Genomic DNA, 16627 nt, shown 5'->3' on the forward strand with positions numbered 1-16627 from the left:
ACTCCCTTCCCCATTCCCCACTCTCTCTCTCTCTCTCTCTCTCTCCCACACTCACTCCCTTCCCCACACTCTCTTTCTCTCCCACACTCACTCCCTCCCTCCCTCACTCACTCTCTTTATCTGCCAGCTCAGAGCCTCTGTTGAGAGAGGGGCTCCGCGCATGCGCGGGCCTGTCACTCCCATGATACGGCGCGGCGGTTAAAATGGCGGCGGTTCAATCCGGAGCGGAGCTGGAGCGGGAGAGGGCTGATCCGGTTTGAATCCGGTGTGAGCGGGGAGGGTGGAGGAAGGGACGAGGACCAGGGTCCAGGCGTGCGGAGGAGGTGGTGGGATCCTGCTTTCGGATAATCCCCGCGGCCCGGATCTGACAGCGAGTGAAATCTGTACAAGCAGCGATGGATTCGGTTATTGGGGAAGACCCGACCTTACCTTTGGATTTTAACGGCAGGTAGGTGCTGCGAACCCGGAGTCCGGTGGCGGGATTACTTTGAACCCGGTTTGTGCCGTTTTGTGCAGTTGGTGTTTGGGACGCGGCGCGGGTGGTGGATGGAGGGAACGGCAGGAGGCTGCCCTCCTGTTTGAATATTGGACGTTATTTTTTTCCCACCCTATTGTCGATCGCCCTGTGACCGACTCGGCTGATTCTCCGCTTTGTCATCAACCGAGCGGCTGCGGGAGGGTGACCCCCACAGCCTGTGTGTGTGTTCAGGCCGCCTCTGTTAACGGAAAATTCCCCCAGGCTGGCGCTGCCAACTGAACCAGGTGTCATTGTGCCCCGTCCGTCCACCACTCCTGAGCATCATCAGATGCTGCACGGGGGACCAGCCTGGACATCGGCAGAGCTGCACTGGGGACCGGTTGGTTGGAGAGCGGCAAAGCTGCACTGGGGACCGGCTGGCTGGCGGCAAAGCTGCACTGGGGACCGGCTGGCTGGCGGCAGAGCTGCACTGGGGACCGGCTGGCTGGCGGCAGAGCTGCACTGGGGACCGGCCTGGCCATCGGCAGAGCTGCACTGGGGACCGACTGGCCATCGGCAGAGCTGCACTGGAGACCAGCCTGGCCATCGGCAGAGCTGCACTGGGGACCGGCCTGGCCATCGGCAGAGCTGCACTGGGGACCGGCCTGGCCATCGGCAGAGCTGCACTGGGGACAGGCCTGGCGAACGGCAGAGCTGCACTGGGGACCGGCTGGCTGGCGGCAGAGCTGCACTGGGGACAGGCTGGTTGGAGAGCGGCAGAGCTGCACTGGGGACCCGCTGGTTGGCTGGCGAGCAGCAGATCTCAATCACCTCTATTGTATTCCTTGTGTCAAGTTGATAAACTGAGCATCCGATTGTTTTGTTTGCAATGAGGAACTGATACTCCGATTGCTCTTTGTTAACTGGATGTAATTGCCCAGCCATCCCCTATGGATAACACCCTGTCGGAAAATACAACGAGTACTTATCCGATTTGTTATCATCGTCTGATAACCTATCCTGGAGAAGAGTCATACGGGCTCGAAACGTTAACTCCCTCTCTCCACAGTTGCCAGACCTGCTGAGTTTTTCCAGCATTTTTCTGCTTTTAGTTCAGGTTTAGCTTGTATAATGTTTTCTATCTACATTTTCTGAGATTGAAAACATTAAGTTTTATTTCTTGCAAAGATTGATACGTTTTAGGGGGCCTCACGGTAGCATGGTGGTTAGCATCAATGCTTCACAGCTCCAGGGTCCCAGGTTCGATTCCCGGCTGGGTGACTGTCTGTGTGGAGTCTGCACGTCCTCCCCGTGTGTGCGTGGGTTTCCTCCGGGTGCTCCGGTTTCCTCCCACAGTCCAAAGATGTGCGGGTTAGGTGGATTGGCCATGCTAAATTGCCCGTAGTGTAAGGTTAATGGGGGGATTGTTGGGTTACGGGTATACGGGTTACGTGGGTTTAAGTAGGGTGATCATTGCTCGGCACAACATCGAGGGCCGAAGGGCCTGTTCTGTGCTGTACTGTTCTATGTTCTATGTTTTCTTGTCGCAACATATGCAAGGCAACAGGAGGGAAGAAATTAGCGTAACTGATAGTACTAGTTAACGGTGTATATTACTTGTCTTTTGTGGTGAAAGATGATACTTGGGTCACCGTGACACTGCACGATGCTACTTAATTAGTGAGCCAGTCCACAGAAATTTTATTTATTAGATCTTGAACTTTTCAATGGGTTGGAACAGGGTTTTTTTTTTTGTTAACTTGGTGTGATGTTGTATACTTTTAACTAGTACATAGACATAATATGTTCATGGAATGTGGATGATGTTGGCAAAGTCACATTTATTTACCACCAGTTGCCCTGGGATTGTGGTCAGTCAGCTTTTTGAACCTCTGCAGATGGTGCTTGAACAGTCGTGTTAGGAATTTCAAGATGTTGACCCAGCAATGATGAAAGGAGGTTGGTATGTGCCCATGTCGGGGTGATGTGACAGAACTCGGAGCTGCTGATGTTATCATGGTCTTGCTGTTCTTTTCTTCTTTGGCAGCCGAGGTAGTGGAAGTAGAAAAATGTTTTTGCACATGTAATCAATATTGTTATTCATGGGATGGTACAATTGTGGTAATGTTATTGGGCTACCAAACCAAAAGGTTTCAACTAATGCTCTGGTGACATGAGCTGGGGGAAATTAAATTCATTACTAAATCCGGAATAAAAAGCTAATTACATTAACAATAATCATGAAACAGGCAGATTGTTGTAAAAACTCATCTAGTTTACAAATGTCCTTTTTTAAGCAAGGACATCTGTCGTACTTGCTGGCCTACATATGATTCCAGACACACAGGTCAGTAGCCTATCAAGCCACCCACTTTTTAATCAACCTGCTGCAGAAAAGTTGAATAAAATTAAAACCGGGAGTATAATCTGGCATTGACCTAGCTATCAGAAACAACAAGGACAGATTGCAAAGTTCTTCTCACTAAATTTGTACCAAAATTGGAGATAAGACCCACTGACAAAGTGACAGCTCTTGCAAATCATACTTGTCGATCATGCTTCACAGCCAATGTCTTGCATTCATACATCATCTTCCCTGGGTATGTCTTGTCCCACTGGCAGGACAGATCCACCAGAGGAGACGTGGTATACAGTTGGGAGGAAATGGCCCTGGAAATCCTGAAAATTAACTCTGGACCCTGAGAAGTCTCATAGTTTTCGGTAAGGAAACCTTCAGTAGATTACCACATACTGTCCTCTCTCAGTTGATGAATCTGTACTCCTCAATGTTGAACACACTTGGAAGAAGGTAACAAGTGCACAGGAAGAACTCTGGGTGAAGGACTTCAATATCCCTCATCGAGTGTGGCTTGGTAGCACCACCACTGTTATGTGCTGTTATGTCCTGAAGGACCTACTTGTCAGACTGGACGTGTAGCAGGTGATGAGAGAACCAGCAAGAGGGAAAGACCTGGCCTATTTCTCTTACTGCACTATCTTTATAGATAGGGAAGTCCTTTGCACTGAGAACACCCTCCATCATGTGTGACACTACCACTGTGCTAAATGGGATAAATGTGGAGGTGCTGTGGACCATCAACAACAGCAGAATTGTATTCAACCACCTGTATTCATCACCTGGAATATACCCTCACTCTATGATTGCCGTCAGCTCAAGAGGACTGCCCTGATTCAATAAGATTGTAGGAGAGCAACTCAGAGCAGTATCCAGCATACCTAAATATGAGGTACCAGCCAGGCTAAGCTACAACACAGGAACACGTACATAATAGCAGAAGCAACCCGCTATAGACTTGAGCGATCTACAACAATCCCTAAAGTGCAGAAAGAGGCCATTCAGCACATTGAGTTTGCACCGACCCTTTGAAAGACCACCCTACTTGGGCCCAATCCCCTACCCTGTTCCTGCAGCCCCACCCTAAGGAGCAATTTTGCTTGGCAAATCCACCTAATCTGCATATGTTTGGAATGTGGGAGGAAACTGGAGCATCTGGAGGAAACTCACATTGACACTGGGGGAATGTACAAACTCTACACAGTCACCCGAGGTTGGAATCGAACCCCAGTCCCTGGCATTGAAGCAACAATGCTAACCACTGTGCTGCCGTGCCCCTCCCCCCCCCCCAATGCTGCAGTCCTGCCACATCAGTCATTAATAGTGGTGGACAATAAACCAGAGGAGGAGACTTCACAAATATCTCCATCCTCCATGATGCAAAAGCTGAGACAGCTTCAGCCAGAACTACCGAGTGGATGATCCACCCTTCCAATTCAATTCACTCCATATGATCAGCCAGCTTGAATGCTACCACTTAAACATTCACTCCCATCACCATTGGACAGCGGCAGCAGGGTGTACCATTTAGAAGATGCACTGCAGCAACTTACCAATGCTCTTTTTCACAGCCTCTTGCACACCCGTAACCTCCATCACTTAGAAGGACAAGGACAAAGATGAATGGGATCGTGCCCCTCAAAGCTGTACGCTATCCTACCATCCTAACTTGGAATAATCTCACTGTTGCTGGATCAAAATCTTGGAACTCTTCCTAACACACCGCATGGACTGCAAAGGTTCCAAGAAATTCGAGATGGATAATCAATGCTGGCCATGTCAGTGACGCTCTCATTGCAAGGAAGAATTTTTTTTTAAACTCATTGCTTTAGTTGTTGTGAATCATGTGGAGCTTTTGAGAGATGTGAGCAACACTAGCAATGTAAGATTTGACTTTACTGCTTCAGCATGAAATTTGAGATGTTTTGTCACACTCGTTGCTGTGCTAGGATATGTCATCAGACTTTCACCCACAAGTTTTGGCTGACATTCACAATGTAAAAGCTAATCCTGTAAGCAGACTGAAAGAAATCAAAACCTTTTATGTATGGTGTGATTGCAGTAATGGGACAAATTGTTGCTTTTGAAATCTATATAATGCAATATAATTTTATATAATGGTCATAATGTCAAGGTTTGACATTGTCATAGAAAAGAAACACAGCACCCAGTTTGCGCCGAGAAATGCACCACAAAAATGAAATAAATGGCCAGTTCCAATTACATAGGTTATAAATATTGGCCAGGATCCCCTGCTGTTCTTTAAATAGTTCCATGGGATCCTTAACATCTACCTGAAAAGACAGACCTGGTCTCCGTATAAGAACATTTCTTTTAGCCTATTATTCTTTCATGGGATTTGGGCATCACTGGCAAGGCCAGCATTTATTGCCTAACCCCAAGTGCCCTTGAACTGAGTGGCTTGCTAAGCCACCTCGGAGGACAATTAAAGAGCCATGCCACATTATTGTGGGTATGGAGTCGCATGTAGGTCAGAACAGGAAAAGATGGCAGATTGGTTTCATATGTACATGTCCTTATGAAACCAAAGAGAAAATGCTGGAAAATCTCCGCAGGTCTGGCAGCATGCAGCATTTGTAGGGAGAGAAGAGAGCTAACGTTTCGAGTCCAGATGACCCTTTGTCAAAGCTGGACTCAAAACGTTTCTTCTCTCCCTACAGATGCTGCCAGACCTCCTGAGATTTTCCAGCATTTTCACTTTGGTTTCAGATTCCAACACCCGTAGAAATTTCCTTTTATCCAGTGTCCTTATGAACATTGACAAATGTTTTATGGTCACTGTAACTGAAACTACCTTACAATCGGAATCATAGAACCATTACAGTGCAGAAGGAGACCATTTGGCCCTCTGAGTCTGCACCGACCCTCTGGACCCTAACCAGGCTCCTGCCCTATCCCTGCAACCCCTAACCCCACCTAATCCGCACATCCCTCGACATTAAGGGGCAATTTAGTAGAGCCAGTCCACCTAACCTTCACATCTTTGGACTGTGGGAAGGAACTGGAACACCCGGAGGAAACCCAAGCAGACACTGGGAGAAAGTGCAAACTCCACACAGTCACCCAAGGCTGGAATTGAATCTGGGACCCTGGTGTGGCAGCAGTGCTAACCACCATTTCGCCCCAGCTTAATTGTCTGGCTGACTGATGAGGCCTGAAGCCATCACCTTCTGACTCTGACAAAAGGAACATAATCTTCTTTTACGCAAAGAGTGGTGAGGCCGTGGAATGCCCTACCTGCAACAGTAGTGAACTCGCCAACATTGAGGGCATTTAAAAGTTTATTGGATAAGCATATGGATGATATGGATGTAGGTTAGATGGCCTTTAGTTTTTTCCATGTCGGTGCAACATCGAGGGCCGAAGGGCCTGTACTGCGCTGTATCGTTCTATGTTCTATCTAGACTGACATTTCAGTGCAGTCAGGGGAAGATGGTGGTGTAGTGATTATGTCCTACCTGGTGGGGGGGGGTTAGCAGCCGCGCAGCGTAAGCCCCAGGCTTTACCTGTGGATACAGCCGGATAATGGCCTGGTCCGTGGCCACGCATGGAACCGTTCCTGCTACAAACTGCCCCCCTGCCAGCGGAATGGCTTCCTCCGACTGGTGGCTCTGGACTCAGTCTGCAGATGCTATGCGAGGTCCCCGACCTGTGAGAGCATACGTGTCCCGCACCGTCGGGGACTCAGCCCATCGGGGGAGAACCTTGGGTGACGTCCTGAGGCTGTCCATGCGGCATACTCTGAGTTTGCCATTTTTGAGGGGGCGGAGCATCGCAAAAACGGCACCGTCCCCAATTCCGGCATAAACGGGGATGTCTGTGTTCAGAGGATCCCGCCCCATGTTTCTCTCCAGTCACCTTTAATTCTTTATGTAGCTTTTCCCCTCCCTTTTGTTTGTAACCACTGCCAGCTAGCTTGCTTTTTTCTATGTTGAATGCACTATGTAAATAGATGTGCTGGAATGTCATAAATGCTGTAACCCAAGGTTTCCCAAACTTTTCCACCAACAGGACCCTTTGACCCCCCAGGAATACTGGAGGAACCCCCGAGAAATATTCTTCTTGTGTTTAAGAGCCAATTCTCAAAAAAATGATTGGGTACAAACACGCCAAAACCTAAATTATATGTATATGTTTAACATAATTTAAATTCTCTTATTTAAAAAAACATACCTGGTTTTACCGTTGTTATTTGGCGGGGGGAGGGGGAGAAAGAGGAGGGAGTGTTACTGTTCAAGTCTGCTTTTGTCTCAGACACACACATGTGCGCAAGTACTCGCCTCTATCTGCTCCAGGCCTGGGGCCTGACTGCTACGCTGTTCGCGCTCTCTCTGATTTGTACAATTTGAGTTTTGTGCTGTTTGCAGCTTATTCAATATGCGGCCAGATTCTGGAAAATCCAACCTCCCTGCACTAGTTGGAAACCGCACAAAATGCTAATTGTACGGATCTGCCTCACCTCCCCTCTCTCAGAGCCCTTGGGAGGCTCTCATGCCCAGGGTTCCATGGAACCTAGTTTGGGAACTCCCGCTGTAATCAACAACTACTCTGTACAATAATCTAAATAGTTTATATAATGTAGAACCTATGGAGAGAGAAAGCAGAGTTAATGTTTCATGTTGATGTCTTTTCAATGCAACACTTAGATCATTTTCTGAATGCAACCTTGTACAATATTATTGTCACTTGACTTCTTAGTTGATGCCTTCTTTATTAAAACTTGACATTTAGGATGAGATTTTCGTGGAAATTGGCAAAGGCTGATGTTGGGCAGGAAAAGCGGCGCTGAAGCCGTCGGCAGCAACGATGGCTTTCTGTGCCGTATAATCTGGGACTTTGGGGGAAGAAAACTCCAGGGTTGGGACCCACGTCATATCGCTGGCACGATTGCGTTTTGATTCATCCGCCCCACCACCAACTTGGGCTATAATCGCAGTACTGGTTTTAAGGGACGCCCCAGTGCAGAGAGAGCTATTCACATTTTGCTGTTGCTTGTTATAGTTGTCTTGGCTATAATCTTTTTTCATGAAATATTTGTTTATGCGTTTTAGCTCCAATGTCTCCAAACTACCAGATATCACAGTTGCTGCAGACAACAGTGATGTCAAAGAAAATGCCCTTGGTAGGTACATTGTTTCAATTTAATTTCACCTTCATAGATGGTTACCTGTAGCCTATGTTATGGGCCAGGGTTTAGAGAACTTCAAAAGGTGTATCATGCAATTCACCTGACCCACAACTTTGAATAGGTTGTGGTTATGGGGGGCACACTTCTCTACTCTGCAGGTGTGATGCAACAGAAATCTACAGTACTTTTAAATTAAAACACTTTATTTATGAAACCAGTTAATACTTATAAACCCACAGTAAACATCTTAACAACTATCACCCAATAAATCCCCCAAAGAATACAGTACTTTCTAAGTAATTCTTAATCTTTCCTTGCAACATCCATAAAACAAAAAGAACCCTTTTTACAGAAAGGCATCCGGTTTAACTTCTCTACTGAGACAGGTATTAGGTTTAAATCACCAAAGGATCTGTAGACAGTCTTTTAGATTGCAGAGAGAGAGAGACTAATACACCTTCTTGCTGTGACTGCTACCCCAAAGTCTAAAACAAAACTAAACACACCCTGTAGCTGCGAGCCCAAAGTGAAAATAAAAGCAGACACAGCCCAGTTCCACCCACACTCTGACATCACTGATAAAAACCCATTTATTAAAGGTACATCCACTACAACTATTTTATAAACCCCCATTTCTTAAAGGTACTCTCACACGACACCTACCCTTAATCATTGCTGGAGGTTAATTCTACCTCGGTGTTTCTTAATGTGCCTCACATCATTTAGCTGTGGATCTGTAGTGGTCTGTTCAATCTGTGCCCTCCATGTTTCCATGATAACCATTTGGTAAGGTACTTTGGTGCAGTAGACTTGTCATTATATTTCCTAGTGATTTTATAGTGATGAGCAAGATTTTCTTTTGTCCACCAGGTCCACAACAAGCCCTCACTCCCTGATGCCTACTGCTGGCTATGGGGATGTTTGCAACTTGTCCTCCATCCAGTTATTCCAGAAAATGTTCTTTACTGGCAAATATAATCGTTCTGGGAATCTTGAAGCCAAAACATGCTTTGAAGTATTTAACAAAATGTTCATCAATTTCTGTGAAGGGCAAAACCAATTTTGAATCTGTTATTCGACTTTAGTTTATTATAGTTTATGGCTTCATCCGTCCAAAGGCTGTTTAAAATAATTGCTGACCCCGTGAGAGAGATGGAAACGTTTTATGACTGTGGATTGTTGTGGACCTTCGTGTGTTATCACTAACCTTTTTATAGGCTTTTTAAAATGTACTTTTGAATAAAAATTATAGTGCCTTTATAGAAACCGTATCGTAATATTTCTGTGATTTCATAAACAAAAAAATGATCTAGTTTTGAATTTTACATTAGGTAAGTAATTTAATGGTGCTACATACTGTGCAACCTATTTGAGTAGCAAGAAGATTCATCAAATAAAAGATTGAATAGATTACTTTCTATAAACTGCATGTAATTCCTAAAATGTATTTGCACTTTTAAAAAAAGCTTATTTTTCTCCAGATCTTTATAGGTTTCTGCTTTAACTAGAAATGCAATAGTATTCATTTGCATCACTACTTTACCAGTAGATCATCTGGCTGTTTATAAGCTCATTGCATAAAGTTGGTCCAGAACAGTTAGCTTTAACTAAAATACAAGTGGACCAGCTAAGCTGTTTGCATATATTTTCTCCTGCATGGTGGAAGGATGTGATCAACCATATTTGTCTGTCCCAGTCTCAAAACTGAAGGGCTGTTGAGTCTGGGTTCGGCCTCAATCCTTTGTTTTCCCATTCACGATGACGATGTTATTTGAATTTTTTCACTTAATCCTTTTGTCTCAATTTTCAGAGCTGCCGATTGTAACTGTTGGGAAATTATCTCCTGTTCGTGCTCGTACTATGAAAGAGTTTGAAACAGTAAGTTAGAAACCTGTTGTATGTATATATTACTTTAACCCCAGAAAAGATTCATCTGAATCGCCAGTAATCCTCTTCAAATTACATTAGAACTGCACAAATTCCAGACATATTCTTTCCTCCAGTAAAACACCAAGGTGTCTATTTTTCTTCCTTACATTTATTACTTATAAATCAACAATATTTATTTATATGAATGAGCAAAGGATCGAAAGCCATTGCAGTTAAACTAATATATTTGATTCTTGAGATATTGTCATAACTTTCAAATATGTTTTTCTATTGTCGATTATTCTCAAACTTTGTATTCATTTTCATGTGTACACAATTTGGATTATTTTTCCAAAAGGCAAAATTTTATCCCATTGATGCTTATCCTTTTTGCTCCATCAAAATTTACTATCTTTGCAGAAATCCTAGGAAAAATATTTGGCGCTTGAATGTCTGAATTATACAATGGACTAACGAGTTATTACAATCAAAGCTCTACCGTTGAGGATCTCAAATCGTTTTTACAATTTTAACTCTCTCTATTCCCCTTCATTCTCTGGCATGGGGACCTTTCTTCCCTGTTTTTAAATGGGCAATAAAAAACATTTGGTAAATTCTGATGCTGTTGTAGCACTATTTGACACGTTGTAAATAAATTGAGTTTATGAAGTACTTGTGATGTCTTTTTATGGTTGCTTATTGCTTAAAATGTTGAGACCTAATGGCCATTGAAGGTCTGGACATTTTCTGATAAATTACAGAACATTAAATGAAAAAGAAATGCAGCTTGCTGAAGACCACTGACAGAACTGCACTATTAAGCCCCACTTGAAGACCATAATATTTGTTCCTTTCTCAAATTGCACATTTTCAAAAACATCTTTAACTTATTTAGAGATGAAACACTTGAGAAACGTCAGCATCTGATTGTCCAGTTGAACATTCCTGGGAAGAAAGTTTATTATCCCACTCAGATGTCTCTTCAATTTAAGGTCTGAAGCTTGTTGTTTACAAACGGGCTCGATTATGACCAAACTGGATCAGAAAACACCCAACGGGAGGTGGACTTTCGAAAAGCTGACTAGATTGGAGGCATGTCATGTCTGCCCTTTAAAGGGATGAAATTAATATAGCTGAGCTATTCTATCTGGTCACTTTGCTGGGTTACTAAGGAAGGTTCTTTTGTGTTTTACTGAACCACTACTGAGCTAATCTTAAAAAGATGTTTTTGAGTTTAAAATTCTCTTGGTTCATGTGAAGATTTGTCAGTTCTGTACTAATTGCTGTGCCTTTCAGTATCTATGAACCAATGAATAGTTGAAATTGCCTGGCTCAGTCAAGAAAAAAGCATCTTTGGCAGCATTCACATTCAAGCCTAGAGACCTTTGTTTGTTTTAGGCCATGTAGCTAAAGGTAAAGAAAGCACTGAAGTGGGAGAATGGCCTGATTTACCATTAATGAAATGAAAAAAAAAGAAAATTGCTTATTGTCACAAGTAGGCTTCAATGAAGTTACTGTGAAAAGCCCCTAGTCACCACATTCCGGCGCCTGTCCGGGGAGGCTGGTACGGGAATCGAACCGTGCTGTTGGTCTGCTTTAAAAGCCAGCGATTTAGCCTGGTGAGCTAAACCAGCCCCTGAACAGTGATGCCACATGATTGCTGAACAGTGTGATAACATGAAGCCATTCTTAATTGATGATAAAATTGTTATGACTTTTTAAAAATAAAGCTTTTATCTTCTGAAATGACTTCTTAATAGATACAGATAACATGAAAAGCTTTTGTTTTCTGAAAGCTATCCATCCACTGGTGATTACATATGGGGACAATCTAGATCTCACGATCACCACAGACACTGGGACCATAAATGGTTACCACTCAGCAGCCAACCATACCTGTCAGCATTTTGAGAGAGAAAAGCCAAAACTAATCTCACCGCTTGCTATTCTCCCATAGTCCAGTATCTTCATGTGCTTCAAATAATGATTAAATTTTCCTTACAGTTCATAGTGTTGACATTTTAGACAATAGGAGCAAAAGTAGACAATTTGGCTCCTCGAGCCTACTCCGCCACTCAATAAGATCACAATTGATCTCTTTGTGTTTCTAATTCCACTTTCCCATCATCCAAGGAGGAATAATTTCGGTTTTCTTGCACTCGTGTCGAATGGAATTTAATCGTACTGAAGCTTGTGTGCATTTTACATTTATTCAATTTCATAGATGCTTCTAAATCTTCATTTAATAGTTTCTTCGCCGCCTGGCTTTAATTATACTTTCACAGTATAGTTCTGTCACAGTATAAATTCTCAAGTTTTCTAGGCTCTTGTATGCAGACGATCAGAATACTGGTGCAGGCGCTATATGACCACGGAAGGAAAAACTTTTCTTGTGCTTTATAATTCACATTGACTCTTTTCCACCACAGTTACTCAGCTAAGTATACATTTCGGATCTTGTTTTATTGCTGCAGCAGTGCCAACTGTCTATTGTAAAACATCATCAGACTGATGAGGTCAGATGGCTGTGGAGTACAACACTGTACTGTCTCCATGTTTTGCATTTGGGAATGCTGGTTAATTGTATTTGTGTCTCTAATTTTTATTGTTGCCTACTTTTGTCGACTTGCATTTGGTTAACATCAGCAGAGGGACTTTTTGGGTAGGGTTTGACGTGAGGTTTCTGTAAAACTGCAGGTTGGGAGAGAATAAAATTAGCTTGCTTTCTCAAAGTAAAACTAGGTTCTTGAACGTGGCAGGTATAGCAAAGTAGGGGGAGGCGGTAGCACAGTAGTATTATCACTGGACTAGTAATCCAGAGACGCAAGGTAATTCTTTGGGGACCCGGGTTTGAATTTGAATTACATAACAATCTGGAATTAAAATCTAAATATGACCATGCAACTGTTGTTGATTGCCGTAAAAGCCGCCCATCTGGTTCACCTAAAGTGTTTTACAGAAGGAAATCTTTACAGGGCATGCCCTACATGTGACTCTTAAATGTCCTCTGAACTGGCCTAGCAAGCCCTTCAGTTCAAGGGCAAATGGGTATAGACAATAAATGGTGGCCCAGCCACTGATGCCCATATCCCATGAACAAATTTTAAAAAGTTATGAACAGCATTATTATCTTTTTTTCCCCCCATAAATTTAGAATATCCAATTCATTTTTTCCAATTAAGGGGAAATTTAACGTGGCCAATCCACCTAACCTGCACATCTTTGGGTTGTGGGAGTGAAACCCACGCAGACATGGGGAGAATGTGCAAACTCCTCACAGACAGTGACCCAGGGCTGGGATTTGAACCCGGGTCCTCAGCGTCGTAGGCAGCAATGCTAGGCACCGTGCCGCCCCCAGCATTATTATCTTAAGTTGAACTTGACTGTTTGCAATGCTGGCATCCTATTCAACCCTGAGCTGAGTTTCTAGCACCATATCCTCTCCATCACAAAGACTGTCGACCTCCATCTCAACCCAACTGCTGCTGTAACTCTCATCCATTCCTTTCTTATTATCAGACTCCAACTATTCTGATGTTCTCCAGTCCACCCTCCTATTCTCCACCTTCCGTGCCCTGTCCCACATTAGGTCCTATCCATATATTGCCTCTGTCCTTGCTGGCCTCAACTGACTCCCAGTGCTAATGCATCACATTTCTTTAATATATATATTTATAATTTTTTACAGATAACACAAACTTTCAAAACACAAACTGGTACAGTACAGAACAATTATATTATCTGCAAACATAAAAAGAGAGAAGGCCAGGATAATTTCAGAACTATGGGGCGGGATTCTCCAATAATAGGGCTATGTCCCCCACATCCGCAACAAAACACACGTGAATCACTCTGGACTTACCTGGAGTAACTCCAGGACGATTCTGTGATTTTGCAAGGGCTAGCAGGGCCCCGGAGTCCTCCTTGCAGCTCCGGCTGCCGATACGGGGCCCCGAACGTCCGGTCGGGGGTCCACGCCTGTGTCGTCTGACCCACGCCGCAGAGCGACAGCAAGAAGATCACCCCCACCCCCCAAATTGTGCACGCCCGCGGATTGGTGGCCCCTGATCAGTAGCCTGGCTGTCCTGCAGTCCCACCCCGATGAATGATTCCCCCCCCCCTCCCACCAGGGCAGCCGTGGATGAAAATGAAAATCGCTTATTGTCACGAGTAGGCTTCAATGAAGTTACTGTGAAAAGCCCCTAGTCGCCACATTCCGGCGCCTGTCCGGGGAGGCTGGTACGGGATTGAGGCTCGGAGAATCCTGCCCATGGTACTTAAGAACCACTCTGTGAATCAGAAAGGGGGGGGGGAGGGAGAAGAGAGAGAAAGTGGATAAAGTCATGCAAACGTGGTAGAATTACATAACACAATGCACATCTTTAATGTATAGCTAATCAAGACTTGAAACATGGCTCACAGGAAACTTTGCAGGAGCAGGTCAGACAGTGTAGAGCCTATAAATTTGAGATGGGGTCCCACGCTTATCTGGCATGAAACGGAGTACAGAAGTCAGAAATTCCATAGGAATACAACCATAATTATGTTATGCCAATTTTGAATTGAAGGATACTTGTTATTAATCCAAGAGTAGAGGATATTTTTCCGAGCTGCAAAAGTTAGGATGCTATGCAGCCTTTATTCCACCTAAACTGCACATCTTTGGAGCGTGGGAGGAAACTGGACCACCAGGCGGAAACCCACACAGAAACTGGGAAAGTGTATAAACGCCACACACAAGGCCAAAATTCTCAAATTTCTAACCATTCATTAGTGCTGCCACCAAGGGCTTATGATAGCACCTGTATACATTTGACATCTTTCTTTCCCAGATCATATCTGCACAACGTATAAACCAAGTAGTCCCATTCCATCTGGTCGAAGGCTTTCTCCACGCCCAAGGAAATCACTAACCCATCTGTCACGTTTTTGAAAGACTTAGATAACATTTAGTAACCTTCGGAATCCAGTCTGATCCCCGGGTAGTGAACAGGAAAATTCCCTCTCAATATCTCACCAATGCTTTCGGACAACAATTTTGAATCAACATTCCGAAGCAAGATTGGCCGATAGAACATAGAACACTACAGCGCAGTACGGGCCCTTCGGCCCTCGATGTTGCGCCGACCTGTGAAACCATCTGAAGCCTATCTGACCTACACTATTCCATTTTCATCCATATGTCTATCCAGTGACCACTTAAATGCCCTTAAAGTTGGCGAGTCTACTACTGTTGCAGGCAGGGCGTTCCACACCCCGACTACTCTCTGAGTAAAGAAACTGCCTCTGATATCTGTCCTATATCTATCACCCCTCAATTTAAAGCTATGTCCCCTCGTGTTGGTCATCACCATCCGAGGAAAAAGACTCTCACTGTCCACCCTATCTAACCCTCTGACTATCTTATATAACTCTATTAAGTCACCTCTCAGCCTTCTCCTCTCTAACGAAAACAACCTCAATTCCCTGAGCCTTTCCTTGTAAGACCTTCCCTCCATACCAGGCAACATCCTAGTAAATCTCCTCTGAACCCTTTCCAAAGCTTCCACATCCTTCCGATAATGTGGTGACCAGAACTGCACGTAGTACTCCAGGTGCGGCCGCACCAGAGTTATGTACAGCTGCAGCATGACCTTGTGGTTCCGAAACTCAATCCCCCTGCTTATAAAGGCTAGCACACCATATGCCTTCTTAACAGCCCTATTAACCTGGGTGGAAAATTTCAGGGATTTATGTACCTGGATGCCGAGATCTCTCTGTTCATCTACACTACCAAGAATCTTGCCATTAGCCCAGTACTCAGCATTCCTGTTACTCCTTCCAAAGTGAACCACCTCACACTTTTCCGCATTAAACTCCATCTGCCACCTCTCAGCCCAGCTCTGCAGCTTATCTATGTCCCTCTATATCCTATAACATCCTTCAGCACTATCCACAACTCCACTGACCTTCGTGTCATCTGCAAATTTACTAACCCATCCTTCTACACCCTCTTCCAGGTCATTTATAAAAATGACAAACAGCAGTGGCCCCAAAACAGATCACCACTAGTAACTGAACTCCAGGATGAACATTTGCCATCAACCACCACCCTCTGTCTTCTTTCAGCTAGCCAATTACTTATCCAAACCGCTAAATCACCTTCAATTCCATACTTCCTTATTTTCTGCAATAGCCTACCGTGGGGAACCTTATCAAAAGCCTTACTGAAATCCATATACACCACATCAACAGCTTTACCCTGATCCACCTGTTTGGTCACCACCTCAAAAAACTCAATAAGGTTTGTGAGGCATGACCTACCCTTCACAAAACCGTGTTGACTATCGCTAATCAACTTGTTCTTTTCAAGATGATTATAAACCCTATCTCTTATAACCTTTTCCAACATTTTACCCACAACCGAAGTAAGGCTCACAGGTCTATAATTACCAGGGTTGACTCTACTCCCCTTCTTGAACAAGGGGACAACATTTGCTATCCTCCAGTCTTCCGGCACTATTCCTGTCGACAAAGACGACATAAAGATCAAAGACGACATGAAGATCAAAGAAGCACACTCCTCTGGGTTCTTGCCTGCCTTCAAAATCAAAGAAATACTCGCTTCTCAGACCTGCCTCAAATGAATGACTGTACATACTACTATCAGCAAGTCCATTGGGTATGTGAAACTCATACCCAAAACCATCTGGCCCAAGGTCCTTACCTGGTCAGAGCTTCCGACTATTCACAGCAACCTCTCTTTTAGAGGTAGGACGATTTAGAACCAGCTGTTGATCCTCCAATGCTGTAGAAA

At 44.2% G+C, this 16627-nt stretch overlaps 1 protein-coding gene across 1 annotated transcript in view; it reads left to right on the forward strand.

The window, feature by feature from the left end:
- Positions 1-207: 207 nt before the first annotated feature.
- Positions 208-16627, forward strand: part of LOC119955787 (myomegalin-like) — a 160412-nt gene continuing 143992 nt past the window's right edge. Inside the window, exons 1-3 of the mRNA XM_038782364.1 lie at positions 208-448; positions 7886-7956; positions 9773-9840. Of these exons, the coding sequence (XP_038638292.1) occupies positions 396-448; positions 7886-7956; positions 9773-9840 (192 nt within the window). The 5' untranslated portion in view covers positions 208-395. The remainder of the gene's footprint in view (positions 449-7885; positions 7957-9772; positions 9841-16627) is intronic.

The sequence above is a fragment of the Scyliorhinus canicula genome, chromosome 21, assembly GCF_902713615.1.
Source record: "Scyliorhinus canicula chromosome 21, sScyCan1.1, whole genome shotgun sequence".
Lineage (NCBI taxonomy): Eukaryota > Metazoa > Chordata > Chondrichthyes > Carcharhiniformes > Scyliorhinidae > Scyliorhinus > Scyliorhinus canicula.